General features: G+C 42.9%; 2 protein-coding genes across 4 annotated transcripts in view; both read left to right on the forward strand.

Moving 5' to 3' along the window:
• The window catches only part of LOC125447308 (myosin-9-like), a 149,237-nt gene extending 140,407 nt beyond the window's left edge, over nucleotides 1–8,830 (forward strand). For both annotated transcript variants that reach the window (XM_048521626.1, XM_048521627.1), the window contains 3 exons: nucleotides 1,214–1,322; nucleotides 2,921–3,093; nucleotides 6,613–8,830. In XM_048521626.1, the coding sequence (XP_048377583.1) occupies nucleotides 1,214–1,322; nucleotides 2,921–3,093; nucleotides 6,613–6,727 (397 nt within the window). In that variant the 3' untranslated portion in view covers nucleotides 6,728–8,830. The remainder of the gene's footprint in view (nucleotides 1–1,213; nucleotides 1,323–2,920; nucleotides 3,094–6,612) is intronic.
• A 9,759-nt stretch (nucleotides 8,831–18,589) lies between these two features.
• The window catches only part of slc25a38b (solute carrier family 25 member 38b), a 30,180-nt gene continuing 23,894 nt past the window's right edge, over nucleotides 18,590–24,875 (forward strand). The window contains exons 1-2 of one of the 2 annotated variants that reach the window (XM_048521394.1): nucleotides 18,590–19,021; nucleotides 19,378–19,439. In XM_048521394.1, the coding sequence (XP_048377351.1) occupies nucleotides 19,425–19,439 (15 nt within the window). In that variant the 5' untranslated portion in view covers nucleotides 18,590–19,021; nucleotides 19,378–19,424. Of the gene's footprint in view, nucleotides 19,022–19,377; nucleotides 19,440–20,091; nucleotides 20,201–24,875 lie in introns of those variants that run through there. The other variant, XM_048521395.1, reaches the window with a different exon arrangement.

Here is a 24,875-nt window from a genome sequence, read left to right on the forward strand (position 1 = left end):
AGAAAATCCACTCTCATTACTCCTGCGATACTTGCTGATTCTCAAGTCACTGGTGGACATCTGTTCCCCTTCTGCCTGTACACTCCCATAAGCTACAACATGACTGCTTTTACAAGTATCCCATCCAGTGAGATCTGCAAGAATGAAAGAATATGGAGTACTTTAAAGTGAGGGCTCTGTCTGTTAGAATGGGATCATAGTTATAAGTCAGACAGAACTCTAGTGATTCCCTGGAACTTGCTTGAGGTCCCAACCATCACTTTTGGAATGGATTAGGATGTCACTGTTTGAATCTAGGGGTGGGTACTCATTCTAGCACAGCCATCTCCAAGAATGAAGAGAAAAGACCACTGCATTGTTCAAAGGCTATTTCAGCCAATTCTGCAATATTTAAAGAAAATTTGGAAATATATTGCTCTTCCTTCACAGTTGCTGGGTCAAAATCTTGAAATTTTGTCCCTGATGGCATTGTGGGTCAACCCACAGCAAATGGACTGCAGTGGTTCAAGAAGGGAGCTCACCACCACTACCACCTCAAGGGCAGTTAGGGATGGGCGATAAATGCTGACCAGCCAGCAACGCTCAAAGTGCACATGAATTTTTTTAAAAAAGGCACTGACAAGATACTTCAGTTTTGATTTTGAGGGTATGAATGGGTTAGTCCAAATGGTAATCCAGCTGCAACTGAATTAGCTGATCGTTGGATATTTTTGTTCATTTACTTGACTTGTGGTGTAGTGTACTAATTTGAGTTCAATTTTAAACCTCATTGATCAGTATTCTTCTTTCAAATACCTGTTAACCAGTAACAGCCAATGAAACTAAGATGTAATTGGCTAGGTTGGTAAATAGCGCACTTGTTGTGGAGATGAACCATTGTTTCAGGAAAACTCCAGGTTTGAACTTTGCTCTGTGGTTAGTTAACTGACCTCAGTTGGGACATACTTAGGCTATAATTTGAGTTTGGAAAGAGAATATTAATTAGCAGTGATGATTATTTAATATCTTAGGGAGGACTGGCTGTAAGAGTACTTTGAGGACAGTCCTCACCTGTAATATTCTGAACAGTCAAATAGCCTTTAAAGTTGAATAGATCTCATACTTAACCCCTTGGGTGAAGTACAGTGGGCTGTCAGCGCACACATCTATTGACCAGTTCGTGTTAGCGCCTTGAGAAAATCTGCAAACTAATTTACTGACTTTGTCAAACTAGGGAAAAACAAGCTGCCAGTAAACTAGTGCGTCGTTCTGAAAAGAGGCTGAAGGAGGTGGTGTTGCAGATGGAGGATGAAAGACGCAATTCTGATCAATACAAAGACCAGGTCAGTCTCGAGCTTTGATCTCTACAGAGATGTGATGTGCTTCTGAAATATGAGCTGCACACAAGATTCGCTTGTTTTGTTCTCTTCTTCCCAAATACTTTCTCTGCCACATGCTTACCTTGGCAGAGTTATCTGACTGGACCTCTAAGATTGCCGCCAAGATTACTCTGCCTCGTCTCTTTTTCCAAGATGGTGTGATGAATCAAACAGCAAGGGAAATGTGAACGTATAAATTACAGAGTGGTATACTACTTCTATTCTGTATGTTCATATGTGGTTTGTTGTAGTTTAATCTTATGAAAATCTTCCAAGGCAATGACTTAATGCTATTATTGCTGGACCATTAATCCAGAGACGCAGATAACATTCTGGGGACGTGGGTTTGACCCCCGCCCAGCAGATGGTGGAATTTGAATTCTGTAAACTATCTGGAATTAAGACTCTAGTGATTTACCACAAATAGATTGTCAGAAAATCCCACCTGGTTCACTAATGTCCTTTAGGGAAGGAAACTGTCATCCGTACTCTCGTCTGGCCCATACGTGACTCCAGTCCCACAGCAATATGGTTGACTCTGAACCGCCCTCTGGGCAATTAGGGATGGACAATAAATGCTGCCTACCCAGTAATCCCCTCATCTCATTAATGAATAAAGAAAGAAAAATATCTCTTACTCACTCCATAACTTTTCACAGGATTTATGAATTTTAGCTAACCTGTGTGTTCATATTTCAATCTACAGTTCAACATAGGCAACAGGTCAAAGGTTATTAAATCAAAAAATTGAAGCATTTATTTCTCCAATATAGTCAGCTTTTTTTCTATGTTTCATGAAACTTGTCCTGAAACTTATGATCTTCTGTTAACCCTCTGGACCTAGTACTTTCAAACTGGCTGATGGTTGGAGCAATCCAAGGACAGTTCTGAATTTCCTGCCATTCGCAAAAGCTGCATGAATTCTGTTCAATATCTCTTGCTGCCGCAGTAGCCCAAATCAGATCATAGTTGGGCTTCAGCCTTTACCCATTAGTCTTGAGTCCTTTTGATATCACCTGATTGCTCTGGAGCAACATTTTAAAAATTTTGCCAAAGGTTGCAATTCCTTAGAACAACTGTGCTCGTTACATACGCCATCTACAGGTTTATTTTCTTAGCCGGTTTTGGATTTGAAGTTTGTTCCAGCCTTGGCTGCGCCAAAACCACCCACTAGCTTTTGGTAAGCATTAAATAGGCAGGGTGGTCTCTTTTTTGTGTTGTTATGATTGTCTCACAGGAATAAAACTTCACTCTCCAGAATGTCAGTGTCAGATTCTTCCAGTGGAATGTTGAGTTAAATAGCCAAATTATTAGAATACATAAAAGAACTGGTCATTAGTTAACTGTAAGTGTTTTCAAGAGTCCAGAGCTTAAACTGCTGAAGGTAGAACTGCAGGGAATTATAATAATCACTTCAGTCATTTGTTGTATCTTATGTTGTTAAATATGCTAGTTAGTACTTTAGCCATCTTTCTAAAGAAAATATATCCATGGTGATTGGCATACTGGAGTAATTGAAGTTATAGCTCTATGATCCCAGTTTGTACACTCTGTCATTACAGATGGAAAAAGCAAACTCCCGTTTGAAGCAATTGAAACGACAGCTGGAGGAGGCAGAAGAGGAAGCCCAGCGTGCGAATGCTTCCCGCAGAAAACTGCAGCGAGAACTGGAAGATACTACTGAAACTGCGGATGCAATGACCCGTGAAGTCAGTGCACTCAAGAGCAAGCTCAGGTGAGAAGAGGTTGACAGAGTGCTCACACTGAGAATCCTGTCCTGCGAGCATTAAGAAAGCCAAAACACACATTGTTGGAAAAATTCAGGATGTCAGGCAGCACTTGTGAGAAGAAAGCAGAGTTGATATTTCAAGAGGTGATTCTTCAGAACTGTTAGTAGCTAGAAGCTGAAGTAGGCGAGGGGTGGTGGAGAAAAGGGGAGAATGGAGTGGACAGAGCCCAGAGGGGAGAGAAATGAAAGAGGTAGGTGAGCAAGGAAATAATGGCTAGCAGGCCAGGACAGAAGAAAAGCTGAATAAGAGATAAGAGCTGAGTGTGAGACAATGGGTTAGCAGTGCTGAATCCAACCTAAATAATGCAGTAATGGACCTAAGAGTACATTGGAATGGGTGACTGTGCTAAAAGCAAACCATTGTTGTTACAGGACAAGATGTGGGATGGACTTTTTTAAAAAAAAAGGAAGAATGGAATCGGGCTCTAAAGTTATTGAAGCTGATGTTGATTCCTAGAGGCTGCAGGGTCCCGAAGCAGAAAATGTGATGTTTTTATTCATGCTTGCACCATGGCATGCTGGAACGCTGCAGCAGCCTGCAACAGGAATGTTGGCAGAGAACGTAGAGGAGTATTGAAGTGACAGGCAACTAGAAGTTTTGGGTCAGTTTTGTGAATAGAGCATTGATGTTCTATAAAATAATGACCCAATCTGTGTTTTGTCTTCCGAATGTAGCAGAAGAACACATTGCTACATTTGGTATTCACAGACTGGATTGAGTCAAGTACAGGTGAATCGCTATTTCAGCAGGAGGTTATGTCTGGGACCTTGGATGGGGAGGAAAGAGGTGGTAAATGGGCAGACACTAAAGCTTCTGTGATCGCAAAGGAAGGTGCTGTGGGAGTGTGAGGAGATGTTGAGAATGGAGGAGTGGTGTACCAGAGGGTACCATCCTTGTGGAATGCTGACAAGGGAAGGGAGAGAAATGTGTGTCTGGTCATGGCAACCCATTGGAGGTGACAGAAATGGAAGCTTACAGTCTTTCTGATGTGGAGGCTTGTGAGGACCAGAGGGATCTTATTTTTGGTGGGGGGGTGGGGGGGAGAAGGAAGGGAAGGGATGAGGGAGGAAGTGCAGGAGATGGGTCAGACACAACTAATAGTTCTGTCGACCATAGTAGCAGGGAATCCTTGGTTGAGGAGAAAGGTAGACATTTCTGAGGGCCCCTGCAGAAGGTGACATCATCAGAGCAGATGCAACTGAGAAATTGGATGGAGTCCTTGGAGCAAGGTGTGAGGATGCATGGTTGAAGTAACTGGGGGTTGTTGGGTTTGTAATGTACATCGCTGGTCAGTCTATCCCCAGAAATGGAAATAGATGTTGAGGAAGGGAAGGAACGAATCTGTGATGGACCAGGTGAAAGTGAGTGCACAGTGGAAATTGCAAACTAAATTGACAATTTTTTTCTAGTTTTGAATGAGGGGGAAGCAGCACTAATCATCAGTATACTGGAGAAATCGCTGTGGGGTGGGACCCAAGTAAGTTGGGAACAGGGAATGTTCCATGTCCCACAAAGAGACAGGCATAACTGGGGCGCATGTGTGTAGCCATGGCCACACCTTTGACTTAAAGAAACGTATTTATGTATTAAAATTAACCGAGTCTGTCTAGCTTTCATTTGTCTCTAGCGGCACTTCGTGGTGCTGTTTTTACTTTGTCAACATGTTGGAAGAAAGGCAGGAATGTGTATGTTAACATTCAGCCTTGGCAGTGAAACAACATTCAGTTGTAAAACAGCAGAAATAAAAAACAATTACTGTGACAAGACCAAAGAGGTGTTCCCAATCAAGATACACTGGGGGATTCAATGGGAATTGGAAGGGAATAAGGTGGGTTGTAAATTGTAAGACTTGAAAATTAATGGAACAAGTAATAGGGAATTCATTTCATCTAGCAAGGAAATTTGAACCGTAAAGGAAACTAAGGTCACAACAAATTTAAAACTGTTTGTTTAGCTTCAGTCACATTCGCCTCAGGAGCCTACAGCCTGATGGCCTGAACATGGATTTTACTAGTTTCAAAATCTCCCCCACCCCAGCCTCATCCCATGACCAACCCTCCCTCTCATCCCTGCTTCCTTGACCTGACACAACCTGTCCATCCTCCCTCCCATCTATCTACCAGTCCCCACCACTGTCTACAGTCACTCACTGACCTTCCCCAGCCCAGCCCCCCTCTTTGTGCTCCCCTCCCCGTCCCTTTTTCTTAAAGCTCCCGAACCAAAACGTCAGCTTTCCTGTTTCTCTGGTGCTGCCTGGCCTGCTGTGTTCCTCCAGCTCCACACTTTGTTAACCCTGTCTCCAGCATCTGCAGTTCTTGCTATCTCTAGGTTCAGTCATGCTCTTTTGAAAACTTGAAATTGAAAAAGTATTGTTCAGTTTTTAGTTTTCCGATCCATTGGGAAGAGTCTGTGTTTTCAGTCTCTGCCGGTCAGCAAAAAGGCCTATTTCCTGAAACAGTTCATGTTTTTAGTCTGCTAAGGTCAGCAGGAACATGAAGCCAGTTTGGGCTGCAGCAAATTTCACAGCAGAAGAAATTAAGTATGTGTATTTATTGTAAGTGCACAAACTGTCTGAAAATCTTGTCACAATTCATAGCTTGTGCTGAAATAAAGTGTCTGTTTGAGTTTCAGATCCATTCCTGTAACCTTGTTTATATTTCCTTCATCTCCCTACATCTTCCAACTATGCAAATGCAGTAAGGCTTCTAACCAGTACTCCTTGTTCTCTGCACCTTTTTTGAGTGGCATTAAAAATGCAAACTACATTTCCTGCTTAAATCAGTTATTTGCTGAGCATTCTGCTTGGTTCAGTCACCCCCCTCACCACCCCACCCCTCATTGTTCAAGGCCTCAAAGGCAACTTCTTGGTGAAGCAGTGTTTCTAACCCTTTTCAGTTCTGAAGTCATAGGCTCTTGGCTGTTACTTTCTTCACAGATGTTACCAGACCCACTGAATTCCTACAACATTTTCCCTTTATTTCAGATTTCAAGCATCTGCAGTATTTACTTTCATTTTAGTTGAAATCTGTGCTCTGATGCCAAGGTGACTGAGATTTTCAAGAGTAAATCGATAGGTGTTTGTTAGGTTTGGGTATTGAGTGATACAGAATAATGGCAAATAAATACAGTTTAGAAACAGATTCTTTGATCTAATTGAATGGCAGAACAGGCTCCAAGTATTGTACAATGGCAAGGAAATCTGAATTTCTGGTTTGTGCTATCAGCTTTTTTTATATAAATTGTCAGTTTTAAGGGTCCTGATTTTAAAACTTATTGAATCCTTAACATGTCCACTAGTGTTTAGCTAACGTGTAATCTGTTGAGAAACTAATTACAGGAGAAGCTCTGACCTCCTATTCAGCTGAAATTACTGCATGTTGGTAATCAGTGTATTTCTCTCAAGCTCTTAAATTGTTTGACATCAAGTTCATTGTGAAAAAATATTTGAATATGTTTCTTCATAGGCGTGGGGATGTGCCATTCACTGTGCGTCGTACCGCAGGCAGAAAACTGGATGAAATCTCGGATGATGATGTTGAAAGTCGAAGTGATGCAGGAGATTCCAAAGCTGCTGAATAAATGCCAAAATGCCAACCTGCATTTGCAGTGTAAATGCCATTATTGGGCCAATTGTGATTATGACTTTTTTGAAAATGCATAGCTGTGTATTTTATGCTGCTGTAGGTAACACCAGGGCACTTGCCCCATCTTCTTTCCCGCTCAGCTTTATATAACTTCTTTCTGAATAATTTTGTAATGTGCTAATAGCATAGAACAGTTATTGTGTATCAGGAAGAATAAGGTTCATCATACATACATGCAGCAGCAGACCCAGTGAAGGAGGGTTAATACCGAACCCTTATGTAGAATTACGTTTCTTAAAATTAATTGCAGCTCTCTAATTCTCAGTTTGTGACCTGACCTAACCTGGAATTGAGCCTGTGGAGCAATACTTTTCATTTTCTTTAAAAGAAGAGTTTTTGTCCTTGTTTTACTTCAGTTATGTTTTTAGTATTGTGATTTTGGATTGTAGAATTCCATTGGGCAAGAGGCTCCTGAAACTCGTGTCTAGTTTTAGATGACAAATGCACGTTGTTTTGACAATCCTTTATAACCATTTGGGGTTCATGCAGCAAAAGTTAATTCACTGGTTCAGAAGCATCAATGGGTGTTGTACAAATGGCACAGTGATGATCTGAAAACTCAATTCTGAGGAAAGCATTGATATGTACTAACAGCAGTTCTGCCTCATTCAAAGTATTTCTTATTTGAAGTCTTGCTGCTTGGAGTTGGTTCCTTGTGGAGAGCAGGCTACCCAATCACTGCCAGAGAGGTTTCAGTGGCATTGAGAACAGAATTTTCTCTCTTCCTGCTGATGCGAATTAGCTCAGATTGTAACAGAAAACAATTAACATCTAATTGGAAACCTCTTTTCAGTTTACTTTTGTCCATACTGATTTGAGGCCTAGCAAACCAGTGTGCTTTCCCTAATACCCTTTTATTTTTTATGAATTAATTGTGACAATCTTCACTTACTACTTTAGCTTTTGGGATCTATTGATGGAATGGTCTATTTTCATGAGAAAATATATCATTTTCCCTCCAGTCAGTCTCTCTCAATGCTTTCAAGTAATGAACTTATTCAAAGAGCCAGCTCCACAATATGCAGTTAGCATGGGCATCCATCTTAATTTAAAAGTTAGGCTTCTCACCAGTACTCCTTGTTCTCTGTGGTACGCCTTTTGAGAGGTTTAAAAATGCAAACTACAATTCCTGCTTGATCCGGTTGTTCTGCTTGGTTCAGAATGTCCACTTGAAATCCTTGGTCAAGAGCAGTGCAGAACTGGTTGATGGGAGCGGATGTACATGTTCACTAATAGTCCAGACAATACAAATCAAATCTGGCCAGTTCCAAGACTTGACTTCTCTGCAAATGTTTTAATGTGCAATGACATCCCAAGAAGACTGTTGAAAGGAAACCCATAGATATATATATTCATTTTTATCTAAATGACAATTGCTTCATAGTTTTGGAATGGTTTTTGATAATCTGTTGGCTATACTGGATTTGTAAAATGACTTCATTTCCTGTGATTCTTTTAAGGACCAAATATATATTTAAACAAGGAAATATATAATCAAGAAAAATTTGGTAATGGATTCTCATTTTTATATATATGCATATAATGTAACCATTTGCTCTGGCCAATCATGATCTTTCTTTTTCTGAGCACTGGCCTCCAATTAAAATAAAACTGGAAAATGTGCTAAATCTTGAACTGCACAGTTTTAAACTCCATGCCCAGTTCTAGTAAGAGATGCAGTGTTCTCTGCGTACAACAATCCTGGATCCATCTTCCCTCATTCACTGAGTTGTATGGGACCTTGGTTTGATATGTTTTACATACACAACACACTAGTATTGGGCTAAGAGAGGAAAAAGTGTCTCACTTTCCTAAATGCTGCAACATTTATCTTGCGCACAGGAAAATTTGCTCCATTTTTCTTCGTGTAAGGTTTGCTACAGAAACTGGTTGAATTCTTAACAGACACATACGCACTGTCATAGTTCTATAAAAGTGCCTTAAACATGTGTCACACCAGTGCCGCTAAACTGAATTGTAACAGTGGTTTGCAGATGTTACCACAATTGTGTTACAAATAAAGATTTATTGAAAAATTCTGGTTGATGTGGAATGTTTGTCGACTGTCCAATTTGTGATATTCATGAGAGTTAAACTCCTTTTATGTTGAACTTTTCTGTGCTGTCCTGCAACTATAAAGGGCTGCTTCCTGCTTGCGACCAATGCAGCAGTTCAGGTGTATTTATTTTACAGCTTTGTGGTACTCCCCAGCTATCTCCCTGCTTCATTTCAGTTCTGCCCTACAAACCCTTGGGAATTCAGTGTTATGCATATACAGTGTTTCCTGATTTTTATGGCAGTGAGGCTTTCATTTTCTGACTAAAATTCAATTTAAATAGTAAAATAGGAATGAAGAGAGTCAAAATTTCAATTAACGTTAGATTATCCTTTATCCCTTCATAGAAATTATAAGCAGGCCATTTGGCCCTGTGAGCCTGCTCTGCAATTCAGTAGAACTGTGGCTGATCATCTCAATGTCATATTCTTGCTATCTCCCCATACCCCTTGATGCCTTTAAAAGCTATAGAATATATTCAAGATAAATAAATTTATCATTTGGCATCCAAAGCCTTCAGTGTTAAAGAATTCCACAGGTGGATTACACTTCGAATGAAGATATTTTCCTTATCTCAGTCCTTAATGGTCTACCCCAATATCCTGAAACACACTCTTCACTGGTTCTAAACTCTCCAACCAGGAAAAATGGCCTCCTTGCATCTAGTTATCTGTACAGCCCTGATAGAATATTTCTGTGTCAGTCAGATTTCCCCCTTCTTTCTGAACTGTGGTGAATACAAGCCCAGTCAACCAGTATCTCCTTGGTACAGACCAACCATTCTCACAGTAGAGAACCTTCTGTGCACTCCCTGTAAGGCCAGTATGTCCTTCCTTATAGGGGGACCAAAATTACATGAAATATTCTATGCATGGTTTCACCAATGTCCCCAAAAGTTGCAGTAAATCAAGTCATCCCTACTTCTGAACTCTTGCAATGAAGGCCAACGTACTATTTGCCTTCCTAAATGCTTGCTGCACCTGCCTGTCTATCTTTGGTGTACAAATGACATCCAGATCCCTTTGTACATCCATCCACACCTTCCAATATATCACTATTTAACTAACATTCTTCCTTTTTATTCAAACATGCAAGTGAATAGATTCATACTTAGACATATTGTACTACTTCTGCCATGTGTTTGCCCACTCACTCAACTTGTCAATCACCTTGAAACCTCTTTACCTCCAGGTCTCAATCCTGCCCAGTTTTGTTCTAACAACAGACTTTTAAATGCTGCATTTGTTTCCCTCATCCAGGTCATTTTACATGTCCTGAATAACTGAGGCTCAAGCATTTATCCTTGCAGTATACCACGAGCCATGCCTGCCTCTTGAAAAATTCTTGGTCTATGCTAATATAGTGTCACCTATTCTGTGTGCTTGTATATTTGCCCACTAACCTCTTGTGACAGATTTTGAAAAAAAGTCAATCTGAAAATACAAATAAGCCATATCTACTGGTCCTTCATTATCTATTGTACCCATAACATCCTGCAAAATTCCAGATTTTCTTTTAGAAACAGCCCTTTCGGCCCAACAAGTCCATACCACCCCTTGAAGCATCCCACCCAGACCTATCCTCCTATAACTGACACACCTCTGAACACTACAGGCAATTTACCATAGCCAATCCGCCTAGCCTGCACATCTTTGAACTGTGGGAGGAAACCAGAGCACCCGGAGGAAACCCACGCAGATATGGGGAGAATGTGCAAACTCCACACACAGTCGCCCAAGGCTGGAATCAAACCTGGGTCCCTGGCACTGAGAGGTGGCAGTGCTGTTTGTTTAGCATGACTTGCCTTGCATAAACTCATGCTTTTTCTAACCCTGTTAATACTTTCCAAATGTAATGTTATTAGGTTTGATAAGGTTCCACATGGTGGACTGACTAGTAAAGTTAGATCACATGAGATTCAGGGAGATCTTGTCATTTGGATGCAAAAATCAGCCTGTTCAAATGCAATTTAAATGTTGTAACTCTACCTGCATCTACCATTTTCTCCAGCAGTTCATTCGACATACAAACCACCCCACCATATTCCTTTTTAAATTTTACTCCTCTCAGCTTATTTTTTTTTTAAAAAAAAGCTCCCTAGTTTTGCGCACTCCCACTCTAGGGCAAAAACCTTTCCTATTCACTTTATTCAACCACTCATGATTTTATAAACCCCCTGAGGTCACCCCTTGACCTCCTACACTCCGGTGAAAAGACCTAGCCTATCCAACTTGTTTTTGTAACTGAAACTCTCCATGCTTGGTAAATCTTTTATGATCCCTCCCCAGTGATAGACCAATCCCTTGCATGAAAACTAAGTGAATTAACCAATGGTTAGCACTCATCCACTTAACCTGGAATAACCTCTTCATTGAGCAGGACTTGTTTGGTAAGCAGTAATGGTTTGAATTAAGAACTAAAGATCCAAATAGTTTGAGACCACAAACATTGGCTGCCATTTCAGAGCAGCTGGTAATAAGTGATAGCCTGGCAGAAAAGATCCATAATTTTCAGTAACTATTGCTTTATGCATTGGTATTTTGTTCTCGTTAGGGTTAACACTGGCAGTTAAGTAACTATCTTGGGAAGATTGTACAAGTAGAGGAAAGGACTTGTATTATTCGTTGGGATTGAGAGTTGTGCAAAATAGGCAGCTATGAGAGGAATCAATGCATTCAACGGATAGTTAGTGATCGAAAATGCATCATTGCGGACAGGCATCAATGGTTTTTTTTTTCAGTTCAACTGCTGCAGCAAGCTGTCAAATCAAGGCATTCAATTTATGCAAATAATAGTTATTAAAGCAAAGGCAAAAATGCATTTTATCGGTCACAATGAATGTCAAGGTCCCTGAGTCTCTATATCGAACTGCACTTGGAAACTCCTCATCAGAACTTTGTGTCTACAAGAAAAATTGCATGCTCAGCACTTTGAATCCAAGCCACTGGAATATGCAATTCTTCTGACTAAGCCATGGGCTAGCGAGGGCAGCGTGGGCTTCACGGAATCACATACCAGTATCGTTTAGAATGAGGCCATTCAGCCTTTTCTTTTGCACTGGCTCTCCTGATTTGGTGCCATTCTCCCACCTTTCTCCATACCTTTGATCATTGTTCCTATTTGATCATCTTGTGCCATTGGAATGCTTTAATTAAAACTGCCTCCACCACATTTCCATAAAGTATTATCCAGATTCAATTCATTGGGGAACTTTTCCTATGTCATTTTTGCTATTATGTAAATCCCTTTAAATCTATATATTCTTGTCCTTAATCCTTTAGAACAGAAACTGTTTCTCCCCCATCTGCTCTATTCAGGCCCCTTGTGATTTTTGAAAACTTCTATCAGAGCCCCTCTTAGCTATCTTCTCTTGAAGGAGAACAATCTCTGGATTTGTAAACTGTAATTCATGTCTAGTAAATCTATTCGAATTTGAAGGGGTAGGTAAGGGATTACCTATTGATTTTTATTCTGTAGAAACTTCATTGATAAGATTCCACGAAGAAGTTTTAACAAAAAGCATGTAATATTGGAGGTAATGTTGCTTTAAGCATGGAATTTGTCAAGGGTGAGGGAGCAAGAGCAGGGATAAGATTATGTGCAATTGGCAAGATGTGACCAGTGCAACCACAAGAGTTGTACACTAGGGTCACGGCTTTTTGCTATCAATTATTTATAGAAAGTAGTGTAAACAAGTTGGTGACACCAAGTTAGTGGCACAGTTTAGGATATAGATGGGAGCAGCATGTTGCAAAGACACTTTGGATAAATTAAGTGAGGAAAACTGGTTAGTGGTTTTATGATCATCCATTTTAAAAGAGTTGAGGGTGTCAGAAATCACAAATCACAAGTACAGAAATCTCAATGCTAATGTAACTGAGATGGAAGGAATATACTGTCTTTCTCCACTAGCAGATCTTTAGGTCAGAGCATAAACCTAATTGTTTTATCTCGGTACTGATATGGCCAATTGTGTGCTTTCTCTGTATTAGACTTTTAAAAGATCCATTGATCTAGGTTCTTCAATTAGTTTTGAGTTAACATTAAACGAAGATGTGAAGGTTTCTAAAATGATAATATAAATGTTTACCCCTTTGAATAACCCACAACATGCAAATAAACATTCAGTAGGCAAAGGAAAAATATTATCTCGGCAGAAGCTCACTTCGTTTTTTTTAAAGAAAAGGCTTTTGGCCAAAATTGTTAGCTCTTGAACATAAAAATGAGAACATTTGAGATTTCTTGGCATGTGTGGACTGGTCCTATAGGCTTCAAGGCCTTATCTAGAGTCTTATCGTTCTGGATTTTGAAAATCAATGAGGATATATTTTCCCTTGAGAGGCTGTACTGATGCTTTAGCAGAATTACACCAGTGAAAAGTTAAATTATGGAAACAGCTTGCACAACCTAGGCTTCAATTCCTTTGAATATAGAATGTTAAGAGGCAAATGAGTCAAAAGGGTAGAGAGAGAGAAAAACTATTTAATCTGGTGCCAGGAGTTCAAATTTAGGAGGGAATAACGTTGATGTTAGAATTAGGGCAAATGACCTTTTCTCACAAAGGGTTATGAAAATTTGGCACTTTTTCCCAAGCTTCCCAAACCCAAAACTTATCTTGTGGCTGGAGGTGAGCTCAATATTTCCTGAGATTGACAGATGTTTGTTTAATAAGGGTCTAAAAGCTATGAAATGCAAGTGGGTAGGTGGTAATAATGTGCACTGCAGCCATGATTTAATTGAACAGAGCTGATTGTCACACACTGAGCTTGTCTTGTTACTCATTCTTTAAGGGTTTCAGTCTTTGAGATGAGAAAGATGAATGAAACTTGTAATGTGTATTATGTAAATCATAACCTCAGGACTTTTCAAAGCTTTTTGCAGCCAGCTAATTACCATTCAAGTCCCACTTACTTTGATGTTTCAGAACAAGCAGCTGCTAATATGCATACAACTAGATCCCATAAACAGCAATATGATAATGATCAATCATATTATCATAAAAATCATAAGACGGAGAAGCGGCATTAGGCCATTCAGCTCATTGACTCTGCTCTGCCACTTAATAAGATCATGGCTGATCTGATCATCCTCTACCCCACCTGCCTGTTTTTTTTTCCCCCATAACCTTTTATTCCCTTACTGATTAAAAATCCCTCTATCTCAACCTTGAATATACTTCATAACAGAGACTCAATAGCCTTCTGCGGTAAAGAATTCCACAGATTCACAACCCTCAGAAGAAATTCTTCCTCTGTCTTAAATGTGCAACCTTTATTCTGTGATTATGCCCTCTGGTTCTAGACTCTGTCACGGGGGAACAATCTTTCTGTCAATTCCCTCAAAAAATCTTGTACAGTCGCTTCTGATATAACACACTAGTTCTGTTCTCATGCGTTCTCTTGTATTAAGAAAATCACATGATAGCTGCGCATTTAAACTAATGGGTCTGGAATTGCGTTACAGCCAATACAGATAACAAAAGTTCCAGTTCTACAAATAGCGGTCTAAATTCTTCAATAGCGTTAACCCCAATTTGTGTTGAAGAAACATGCATTATATTGGAACCTACTGTATGTTTCATAATGTTGCCTCTCATTCTTCTAAATTCCAATGAATACAGGCCCAATCTAACAACTCTCCTCCATACCCGGTATCAATCTAATTACCTTCTCTGAACTACGGCCATTACTAGTTTATTTTTTCCTAGTTAGGGGGCCCAAAACTATTCACTTTATTTCCAGTTTGGTCTGATTAGTGCCTTGTATGTTTTAAGCAAAACCTCCCTAATTTTAATGACAGTACTATGCCTTTGGGAGAGATGTGTTCTGTCTTGTTTTTGCAGAAAGGTGTTACCAAAGTGATGCCAAAATGTCTGCTTCAGAGTTGGTAAACAAATTTTGAGTTTCCCTGTGTGTTTTAATGACACAAAAGAATCATGAGTGGGTGGTGTCAGGGCTCACACAAACCCAAGAAGATTTTTAGTTTGGTTTTGAGTTGGTGAGAAAGTTTTCTATTGCTGGATCTAACAGCTAGAGTGCTCTCTCTGCTGCTAGAATGAGAAGACTAAACTGTTTTAATTTATTCACTCGCAGGATGAGGGCATTTCTGGCTGGGCAGCATTTAATGCCCATCACTAATTGTCCAGAGGGCAGCTCAGAGTCAACCACATTGGTGTGGGTCTGGAATCACATGTAGGCCAGGCCAGGTAAGGATGGTAATTTCGTTTCCTAAAGGACGCAGCAGAATATAGATAGACTGGAGAGTTGGGCAGATAAATGGCAGATGGAGTTCAATTCGGGCAAATGCGAGGTGATGCATTTTGGAAGATCTAATTCAAGGGCGAACTATACAGTAAGTGGAAAAGTCCTGGGGAAATTTGATGTACAGAGAGGTCTGGGTGTTCAGGTCCATTGTTCCCTGAAGGTGGCAACGCAGGTCAATGGGGTGGTTAAGAAGGTATACAGCATGCTTTCCTTCATCGGACAGGGTATTGAGTACAAGAGTTAGCAGGTCATGTTGCAGTTGTATAATACTTTGGTTCGGCCACATTTAGAGTAGTGTGTACAGTTCTGGCCACCACATTACTGAAAGGATGTGGATGCTTTGGAGAGGGTACAGAGGAGGTTCACCAAGATGGTGCCTGGTGTGGAGGGTGCGAGCTATGAAGAGAGGTTGAGTAGATTAGGATTATTTTCATTAGAAAGTCGGAGATTGAGGAGGGAACCTGATTCAGGTCTACAAAATCATGAGGGGTATAGACAGGGTGGATAGCAAGAAGCTTTTTCCCAGAGTGGGGGACTCAATTACTAGGAGTCATGAGTTCAAAGTGAGAGGAGGAAAGTTTAAGGGAGATATGCGTGGAAAGTTCTTTACACAGAGGGTGGTGGGTGCCTGGAACACGTTGTCAGCGGAGGTGGTAGACGCAGTCATGTTAGCATCTTTTAAGATATATCTGGACAGGTACATGGATGGGCGGGGAGCAAATGGACGCAGACCCTTAGAAAATAGATGACAGGTTAGACAGAGGATCTCGATCGGCGCAGGCTTGGAGGGCCGAAAGGCTTGTTCCTGTGCTGTAATTTTCTTTGTTCTTTGACATTAGGGAACTAATTGGGCTTTTCTGACAATCAATTCATGGTCATCATTAGACTCTTAAATCTGGATTTTTTTAAAAATTGGATTCAAATTCTACCCTCTAGGCTGTCCCCTTACTACATTTTGAGGGTGTCTGGTCTGGTCCGGTCCATTACATTTTGCATTCTATTCCCTTTACACTGAAGGCCAACATTCAATTTGTTTTCTATTACATGCTGGACTTAGATATTAGCTTTTTGTGATTCATTACAGAGGCCTCATAAATTCCACTGTTTTGTAGCTTTCTGCAGTTTTTCTCAATTTAAATGATATTTAGCTCTTACATTCTTCCGCCAAATAAAGCTAGAGTGGCCCTGGTCCTCCCATATCACCCCACACCCCACAAATCTCCAAATCTGATATATCATCCTCACTACCACAGAAAACAGTCGAGGTCAAACACAGTATGATTTCAGAAAGAAGCATATGTAGCGTTTGGGACCGAAGTGATACAGGGGGGAGAAAAGCAGGAACAGTCTCCTAAATTGGATGATCAGCCATGATCACATTGAATGACAAAGAAAGCTCGAAGGGCCAAATTCCTGCTCCTATTTTCTGTGTTTTAACTCTGACGAAGTGTCACAGGACTCGAACCTTAACGCAGTTTATCCCTCTACAGTTTCTGCCAGACCAACTGAGTTTCTCCAGCTATTTCTATTTTTGTATGAAAACATAACTAATCGTTTCAGGCAAGATAACAAAATGTGAAGCTGGATGAACACAGCAGGCCAAGCAGCATCTCAGGAGCTCAAAAGCTGACGTTTCGGGCCTAGACCCTTCATCAGAGAGGGGGATGGGGAGAGGGTTCTGGAATAAATAGGGAGAGAGCGGGAGGCAGACCGAAGATGGAGAGAAAAGAAGATAGGTGGGGAGGCAGGGAGGGGATAGGTCAGCCCAGGGAAGACGGACAGGTCAAGGAGGTGGGATGAGGTTAGTAGGTAGGAAATGGAGGTGCAGCTTGAGTTGGAACAGGTTAGGGAGGTGGGGACAGGCTGGGCTGGTTTTGGGATGCAGTGGGGGAAGGGGAGATTTTGAAGCTGGTGAAGTCCACATTGATACCATTGGGCTGCAGGGTTCCCAAGCGGAATATGAGTTGCTGTTCCTGCAACCTTTGAGTGGCATCATTGTGGCACTGCAGGAGGCCCATGATGGACATGTCATCTAAAGAATGGGAGGGGGAGTGGAAATGGTTTGCGACTGGGAGGTGCAGTTGTTTATTGCGAACCGAGCGGAGGTGTTCTGCAAAGCGGTCCCCAAGCCTCTGCTTGGCTTCCCCAATGTAGAGGAAGCCACAGCAGATACAGTATACCACATTGGCAGATGTGCAGGTGAACATCTGCTTACTATGGAAAGTCATCTTGGGGCCTGGGATGGGGGTGAGGGAGGAGGTGTGGGGGCAGGTGTAGCACTTCCCGCGGTTGCAGGGAAAAGTGCCTGGTGTGGTGAGGTTGGAGGGGAGTGTGGAGCGAACAAGGGAGTCACTGAGAGAGTGGTCTCTCCGGAAAGCAGAAAGGGTGGGGATGGAAAATGTCTTGGGTGGTGGGGTCGGATTGTAGATGGTGGAAGTGTCGGAGGGTGATGCGTTGTATCCGGAGGTCGGTGGGGTGGTGTGTGAGAACGAGGGGGATCCTCTTAGGGCGGTTGTGGCGGGGGCAGGGTGTGAGGGATGTGTTGCAGGAAATGTGGGAGACGCAGTCAAGGGCGTTCTCGACCACTGCGGGGGTAAGGTTGCAGACCTTGAAGAACGTGGACATCTGGGATGTGTGGGAGTGGAATGCCTCATCCTGGGAGCAGATGTGGTGGAGGCGGAGGAATTGGGAATAGGGGATGGAATTTTTGCAGGAGGGTGGGTGGGTGGGAGGAGGTGTATTCTAGGTAGCTGTGGGAGTCGGTGGGCTTGAAATGGACATCAGTTTCTAGCTGGTTACCTCCTTTCAGGCAGTCACGAAGTGTGCCAGTTTTGACCATGAAGTCCGCAAGGAGTGGTCGTTGGCTACGAATGCAGCTGTTGCTTTGATTTCACGTTTCTAATTGACAACACATTGTTGTTACATTAGCTCGAGCACAGCCAATTGCCATTGGATTCCCAAATCAGGAGTATCCCCGTTTCAGCAGGAGCCAGCAGATGGCGCTCACCGCCCATGCGGGGGCCGGTCCCTGTTGTGTCCAATAGGTGGCGGTCACGGTCCAATCGGGGCCTGTCCTTGTTCCGCCCAACAGATGTCGGCAGGTGGCAGTCACGGTCCTGGCGGGGCCGGGGTGCTTGTTCTGCCCAATAGGTGCCGGCAGGTGGCAGTCACGGTCCTTGCGGGGCCGGGGTGCTTATTCTGCCCAATAGATGCCGGCAGGTGGCAGTCACGGACCATGCGGGACCGGGGTGCTTGTCCTGCCCAATAGGTGCCGACAGGTGGCAGTCACGGACCATGCGGGACCGGGGTGCTTGTCCTGCCCAATAGGTGCCGACAGGTGGCAGTCACGGACCATGCGGGGCGGGGGTGCTTGTCCTGCCCAATAGGTGCCGACAGGTGGCAGTCACGGACCATGCGGGACCGGGGTGCTTGTCCTGCCCAATAGGTGCCGACAGGTGGCAGTCACGGTCCTCGTGGGGCCGGCTCAGGGGCAGAAGCAGCTGAAACCGGTTTGGATCTGGAGCGATAGAGTGGATCACGGAACCGAGATCGGAGTTGGAGCTACTGGGAGACGGTGTGGATTGACGTATGGTTGAGAAACAAAAAAAAGTAGAAGATGAGGTGTTGTAAAGTACAGAGAATCCTCTGTGACCTGTAGCCTGGGATCAGGATCTGAATCAGAATCGATTCCAGATCCCGGAACCGAATCAACCCAAAACTAATCTCAGGAGCTCGGACTGAGGGTACTATTTGGATTCGATCCCGTCTCAGAAGCCGATCTTAGGACACTGAAGACTCGATCCCAAGATCACAGACTGATCCCAGGACAACAAGGACTGGATTCAGGGATCAGGAACTGATCTCCAGATCACCCACTGATCCCAGGAGGAGCTCCAGTCCTGGGCACTAGGTAATTGTGGCCTCATCCCTCCCTGACATAGTTGTTTGTGTTCCTTGAGGTTTTATTTAATAAAAGTTTTGCATTCAGTTTTGGTCAAACATCCAGAAGTTCCTGAAAAGACTGAAAGTCACTTCTTTTTAAGCGATTGACATCTCCACCCCTCACCCCCCTTCACATTGAATGGCATTTTAATGAAATCTCCCTGACCCTCATGTGACAATCTACTCGTCAAGGAGCATTTCTCTGAGAGTTTGTGGAGATTCCTGGAGGGTGACAGTGTAGACTGGAAGTAGGAAAGATATATCTTTACTCTGTGCTCAAATTGTAGTTTTATATTTACTTTTTGTTTGTTTAAATGAATCAAGAGTTGAGATCGATAATCCAGGATTGGGTCCTGAGGAAGAAACGGAAGATGGAAGTTTATTTGGTAAGTGAATGCATTTGGTTTAATGGAGAGATGTGGTGGGGTGCGATTTGAAGATCCAGGAACGTTCAATGGAGCAGGGAGATAGTATTCAGCCCCTTAAACCTGTTCCATTGATCAACCCTGTGCCTTCTGTACTCCTACATTATTTCTGATATTCTAACCTAGTCAAACTGTGATTTTGAGATTTTTCAGTTGATCTACAGCATTGACAGGTTTTCTGGGGTAGAAAGCTTCAAAATTCCATTCCCCTTTCTGTGAAGAAATATTTCCTGACATCACCCCTGAATGGCCTTGTGCTTAATTTGAGATTTTGCATCTTGTTCCAGACTCCCCGCTCAGAGCAACTAGTCTCTCCCTGTTGACCTTATTAACTCGTTTAATCAATATGAAAATCCTCAACGTGATCATCCTTAATCATCCAGACCCCAGGAAACATAAACTGAGTCAATACAATCTGTCCTCAAAGCCTACCCTTTTAGCCCAGGTTGAAGTTGATATTCAGTTTGTTTTTGTGGGTTTGCTGAACAAACATCTTTTCTAGGTGTAAAGGTCCAGTAGGCTGGGTTTGCTGCCTGGCTGTGGGGAATACAAATTGTGTTTGGGAAGATAAAAGCAGCTGGAGAGTCCCTCCAGCCTTGTAGCACGTTGAGTACTCATAGGGAGGTGCCCTGGTTTTGATCCACATCCGACTAATGGCCCCACTGACCGTCACCCCACCACCATTTCCCATCATCATTCTGGTGTGACGGAGAGAAAGAAGGGTGAGTGATAGATTGTACGAGAGGATAAGAGACTGATGGCATGAAAGAATGAGAGATGGAAAGACAGTGTGAGAAAGAGAGAGAATGGGAGAAGTGGAGTGAGAGAGCGTGAGCAAGTGAGAGAGATAGAGTGAGCAAGAGATGGAGTGAGCGAGAGAGAGTGTGAACTAGATGTTGCAAGGAAATGAGGGCATCACAGTGTGTGAGAGAGAGAGACGGATAGTGAGGTGGAGAAAAGGAGAGCAAACAAAATGTTTGTCTTTATTGCAAGAATTGAAGTATAAAAGTAGAGAAGTCTTGCTAGAACAGTGTAGAATGTTTGTGAGACCTCATCTAGACCACAGTTTTCCTCCTTATTTAAGGAAAGATTATGATATAAGCAGTTTCAGCGAATGGTTGAAGACTGATTCCTGGGATCAGGAATTTGTCTGCCAGAGGAAAGATTGAACAGGCTGGACAGTTTGGAATTGAGAACAGTGAGAAGGTGAACTTATGGAAATAAAATTCTGAGAGGGGCAGTTGACAGGTTGAGTGTGAGAGGATGTTGTGGGGTATCTAGAACTCAAGATATGGTTTAAAACTGTGGGGTCTCTTTTGGTCTTTCTTTGTCTTTCTCTTTCTAACAGTCTCTCTCTCTCATGATTTTTTTTCTTTCTCTGTCTCTGTCAGTTTTGCTTTCTCTCTCTCTTTCCCTGTCTCTGTTGGCCTTCATATTTCTCTCCCTGTCTTTCTATCTCTGTTTTCTTTTCCTCTCTTATTGTCTCTCTCACTTCTTTCCTCTCTGTTTCCCTTTCTGTCTGTCTTTATCTCTCCGAGTCTGTCTCTCTTTCTGTCTTTCTCTCTCTCTCTCTCTCTCTCTCTCTGACTCACAGACATTGATGCCAGACCTGCCCCCTTCACTCCCCCCATTCCTTGCTGTCTGATTGGCTTACTCGGCTGTAGTCAGCAGCATTGAGCACAGTTTCCTGTTTCCTGCAGCCGATGGATTAAATGCAAGTGTGTGGCAGAGTCTGAGAGAGTGCATGCCAAATGTATAACTGGAAGACTATCTCCCTGCTTACCAGTGCTGCAGTCCACATGTCTGCTGGATATGGGCCTGAAATAGCAAAGTGCCTATTGTTTCAGTTCCCCAACCCCTTGAAAGCAGAGTTAAATGGGTCCGGAATGTACTGAGGTTTCAGATGATCATGAACAGCAATGTGTTCATCGATCTCTATCAGGAAAATGGATCAACACTGAAGTAATTTCACAGAGACTGGTATCTTGTCACCAAGTCCCCCATTGTTTACAGGTGGAATATCTTAACACTGATCCAGCTCACGCAGAGCTTCCTGTCATAGTGACAAGATGTCTGACACTCTGCTTTTTATCTGGCAGCCAGGGCTACCTGATTGGGCATGCTAACCTGGTCCAATCAGGGAACTCATATTCTATGAGGCCCACTTGGCTGACCTTGTTATAATCATTACATTCCTTGCCCTCTGAGTCTGAGGACAAAGATGGGTACTTTTTCTTGTAGCTCCTTCTGGGGCGTTTTAACACCTGGTCAGGTTCCTCTGACTCTACCTCTGATATGGGCATGTGTAATAATGCTCGCCTCCTGTGCCCTGAACCTCTTGAGAGAACTTCATTCTGTTCTTCAGGGGCGTCCATCATGTCAGCCCCAGTTTCTGAGGTCTCTTCCATAGTTGCTGGAGGGGAAGAACCCATGACTTCTGTCAGGCTATCCAACTGTTCCAAGGAGCTGGTCATGTTTTGCTTCTGCCCGTTTGCAAGTTTGCAGCTTCCATATGGTCCACGTGCTTGTTCAGGACCATCGCAGCTACCTGAACTTTATAAGTCATGAGTCCTGACCTTGTGTCAACCATGCCACTTGGCCATGAAGAGCCATTCCCATGGTTCCTGCACCAGACTTTGTCCCCTGAAGTAAACTGTCTGTCTCACTTAGCAGTGTCCTTTGTCCAGCATTGGTGTCCCTGATGCGATTCTCCCCACCCTGCCCAGGACTGGGAAGACCAGTTTTGACCAAGTGTTGAGTCTTCTCCCCATTAGCTATTCTACTGGAGCTGTCCCTATAGTTGCACGGGGAGTAGTCCTCTAGTTAAATAAGAGCCATAACAGTTTGGTATCTAGTGAAGCTGAAGGCTGTTTCTTTTAACACTGTCTTCAAAGTTTGGATTGCTCTTTCTGCCCGACCCTTGGATGATGGATAGTATGGAGCTGCCCTTGTATGTTGAATACCATTTGGCTTTAGAAATTACTCAGATTCCCTGCTGGTAAATGATGGCCTGCTATCTCTGATCAACACTTCTGGGAGTCTGTATATTGCAGAAGTTGCTCGTGGTTTTCTACCGTCATGCCCATGTTTGGCGAATGAACTCTGTGCACGTTCAGCCACTTTGAACGGGTGTCCACGATGACAAAGACATTGAGCCTGTGAAAGGACCTGCATAGTCCACATGTAACCGAGTCTCAGGTTTGCCCATCTATTCTTACGAATATGGGACAGCTGCTGGCAGTACTTTTTGCCCTTGTTGGCACTCTGAGCACTGCCCTACCAATGCAGCTACGTCTGCATTTGCCAGTATCTCCATATTGGAAACTTCTGGATGATCCGAATGGAGTTCAGCCAATATCTGGTGGCGATTGTAGCTCAGGCAATTACTCTTGCTCCCCATAATCACATGTCGTCCTCTGTTGTGATCTGGACTATCTGAGTCCAAAAAAGCCTGGTTATGATAGCCCTTTGGTTTTTTTTATCATCACCATCAGCTGTTCCAGTTTTGTCAGGACCCGATCCTTTTGCATCCAAAGGCTGATACTGTCAGCTATGACAGGAGGTGTGCCCTGAAACTTTAAAACCATTGTGGACTCTTCCAGCAGCATTACCGCTAGTGGAATGCGGCTCGATGCGTCCACATTTGTTAACTGGCCTCCTGGATGTTGATCCAACTTGTAATTTGCGCATTTCGTATTAGATCCCACTGCTGAATTTGGCCTGACACTACGGGTGGCACTACCTTGTAATCTTTAAGTAGACTTAGCAGGGGTTTGTACTGCGTTATTATTACAAATTTACATCCATAAAAGTATTGGTGGAACTTCCTGACTCCATATGTGACTGCCAACCTTTACTTCTCTACCTGAGCATGTTTATACTCTGCATTAGCCAAAGTGCTGGATGCGTACGCTATTGGGCTTTTCTGTGGGTCACCGATGTGCTCCTATTATCCCAGTGCGATATGGGGAGGCAATGTATGTCAATACCAGGTCTCGCTTGGGATCAAGGTGTGCCAACACCTTAGAGGATGATCACTGTTTCTTCACTTCCCTGAAAGCAGTGGCTTGGCTCCAGGACCCTTTCCAAGGCTCAGATAGTAGGAAGTGCCGATGCTGGAGTCTGAGGCGTGGAGGAGCTGGATGAACACAGCAGGCCAAGCAGTATCAGAGGAGCAGGAATGCTGACGTTTAAACCATTTCCAAGGCTCATCCATTTTAAAGAGTTGATGCAAAGGTGCCAGGATGGAAGCCAGGTTATGTATGAACTTTCCATGATAATTCACCAGCCCAAGGAAAGATCTAAGCTCCAGTTCAGACGTGGGAGCCAGGGCACCTATGATCACCCTCACTTTATCTTCCACCAGGTATAACCTGGTCTTTTCAGTCTGTACCTGAAATAGGTCACTAGGATGCCTGGAACACACATGTATCCCTTGTAAGGCATATGCCTGCCTGGGAGAAACATCTAAGGACTATGTGCAAGTTCTCTAAGTACCCCTCCTTTGTCCTTGCCTGTCTTTGAGGTAAGTGGCGACATGGGTAGACATTTTAAAATGTTTTTCATGGTCGTCTGAAAAATTGCACAGGCTGATGATACCCCTGATGGCAGCCTTGTACAATGGTACAAACTCTTATGGGTATTAATTGTAGCATACGTCTGGGACTCCTCATCTAACCACAATTGCAAGTTCACATTGCTCATGTCTAGCATTGTGGAGGACACCCACCCAGCCAGCCAGCATTGCGTATAAATCATGTATGTGAAGGATTGGGTATTTATCTAGCTGCAAAAAGTGGTTTACCATTTGTTTAAAATCCCCACAAAGGCAAACCAACCTGTAAGGTTTCACAATTTCTATGACTGGTGCTTCCTATTTTGCAACCTGGAGTGGTTTGATGATTCCTTCACTTTCCACCCTTCAGGTTTCTGTCTCAATGTTTGCCTGTGGGCTTTGCAGAATCTTCTAATTGTTCCCTGGTCAAGATGTAGGGTGGTCTTGCCTCCTTTGAGGGTCTGTAGACCTTCCTGAAAAACGTCCAGGTATTTAATTAGGACTTCACTCAGGCAGTCATTTTCTAATCGAAAAATGTTGAGCAGATCAAGGTGAATCTTTCTCAATCAATTCTGCTCCATCAAGCTTGGACCTGAACTTGTTACTACAGTCAGTAATAATTGAACCAATTGCTTCTCATAAAAGTCCAGAACAGAATTTGTACCCTTTAATCTGTAAAGGTTCCCTGATATAGTTTCTCAGTCTAATCGAGTTCTTGTGCAAATTTAATGCTTGGAGTCCGGAGAGAATTTTGTTAAAGACTGGTCCTGCAATGACTGAAACGGCCACACTGGCATCAACCTCCAGTAGAGCCAGACGACCATTTAACCAGATGTTTATTT

The sequence above is a fragment of the Stegostoma tigrinum genome, chromosome 38 (genome assembly GCF_030684315.1).
Source record: "Stegostoma tigrinum isolate sSteTig4 chromosome 38, sSteTig4.hap1, whole genome shotgun sequence".
NCBI lineage: Eukaryota > Metazoa > Chordata > Chondrichthyes > Orectolobiformes > Stegostomatidae > Stegostoma > Stegostoma tigrinum.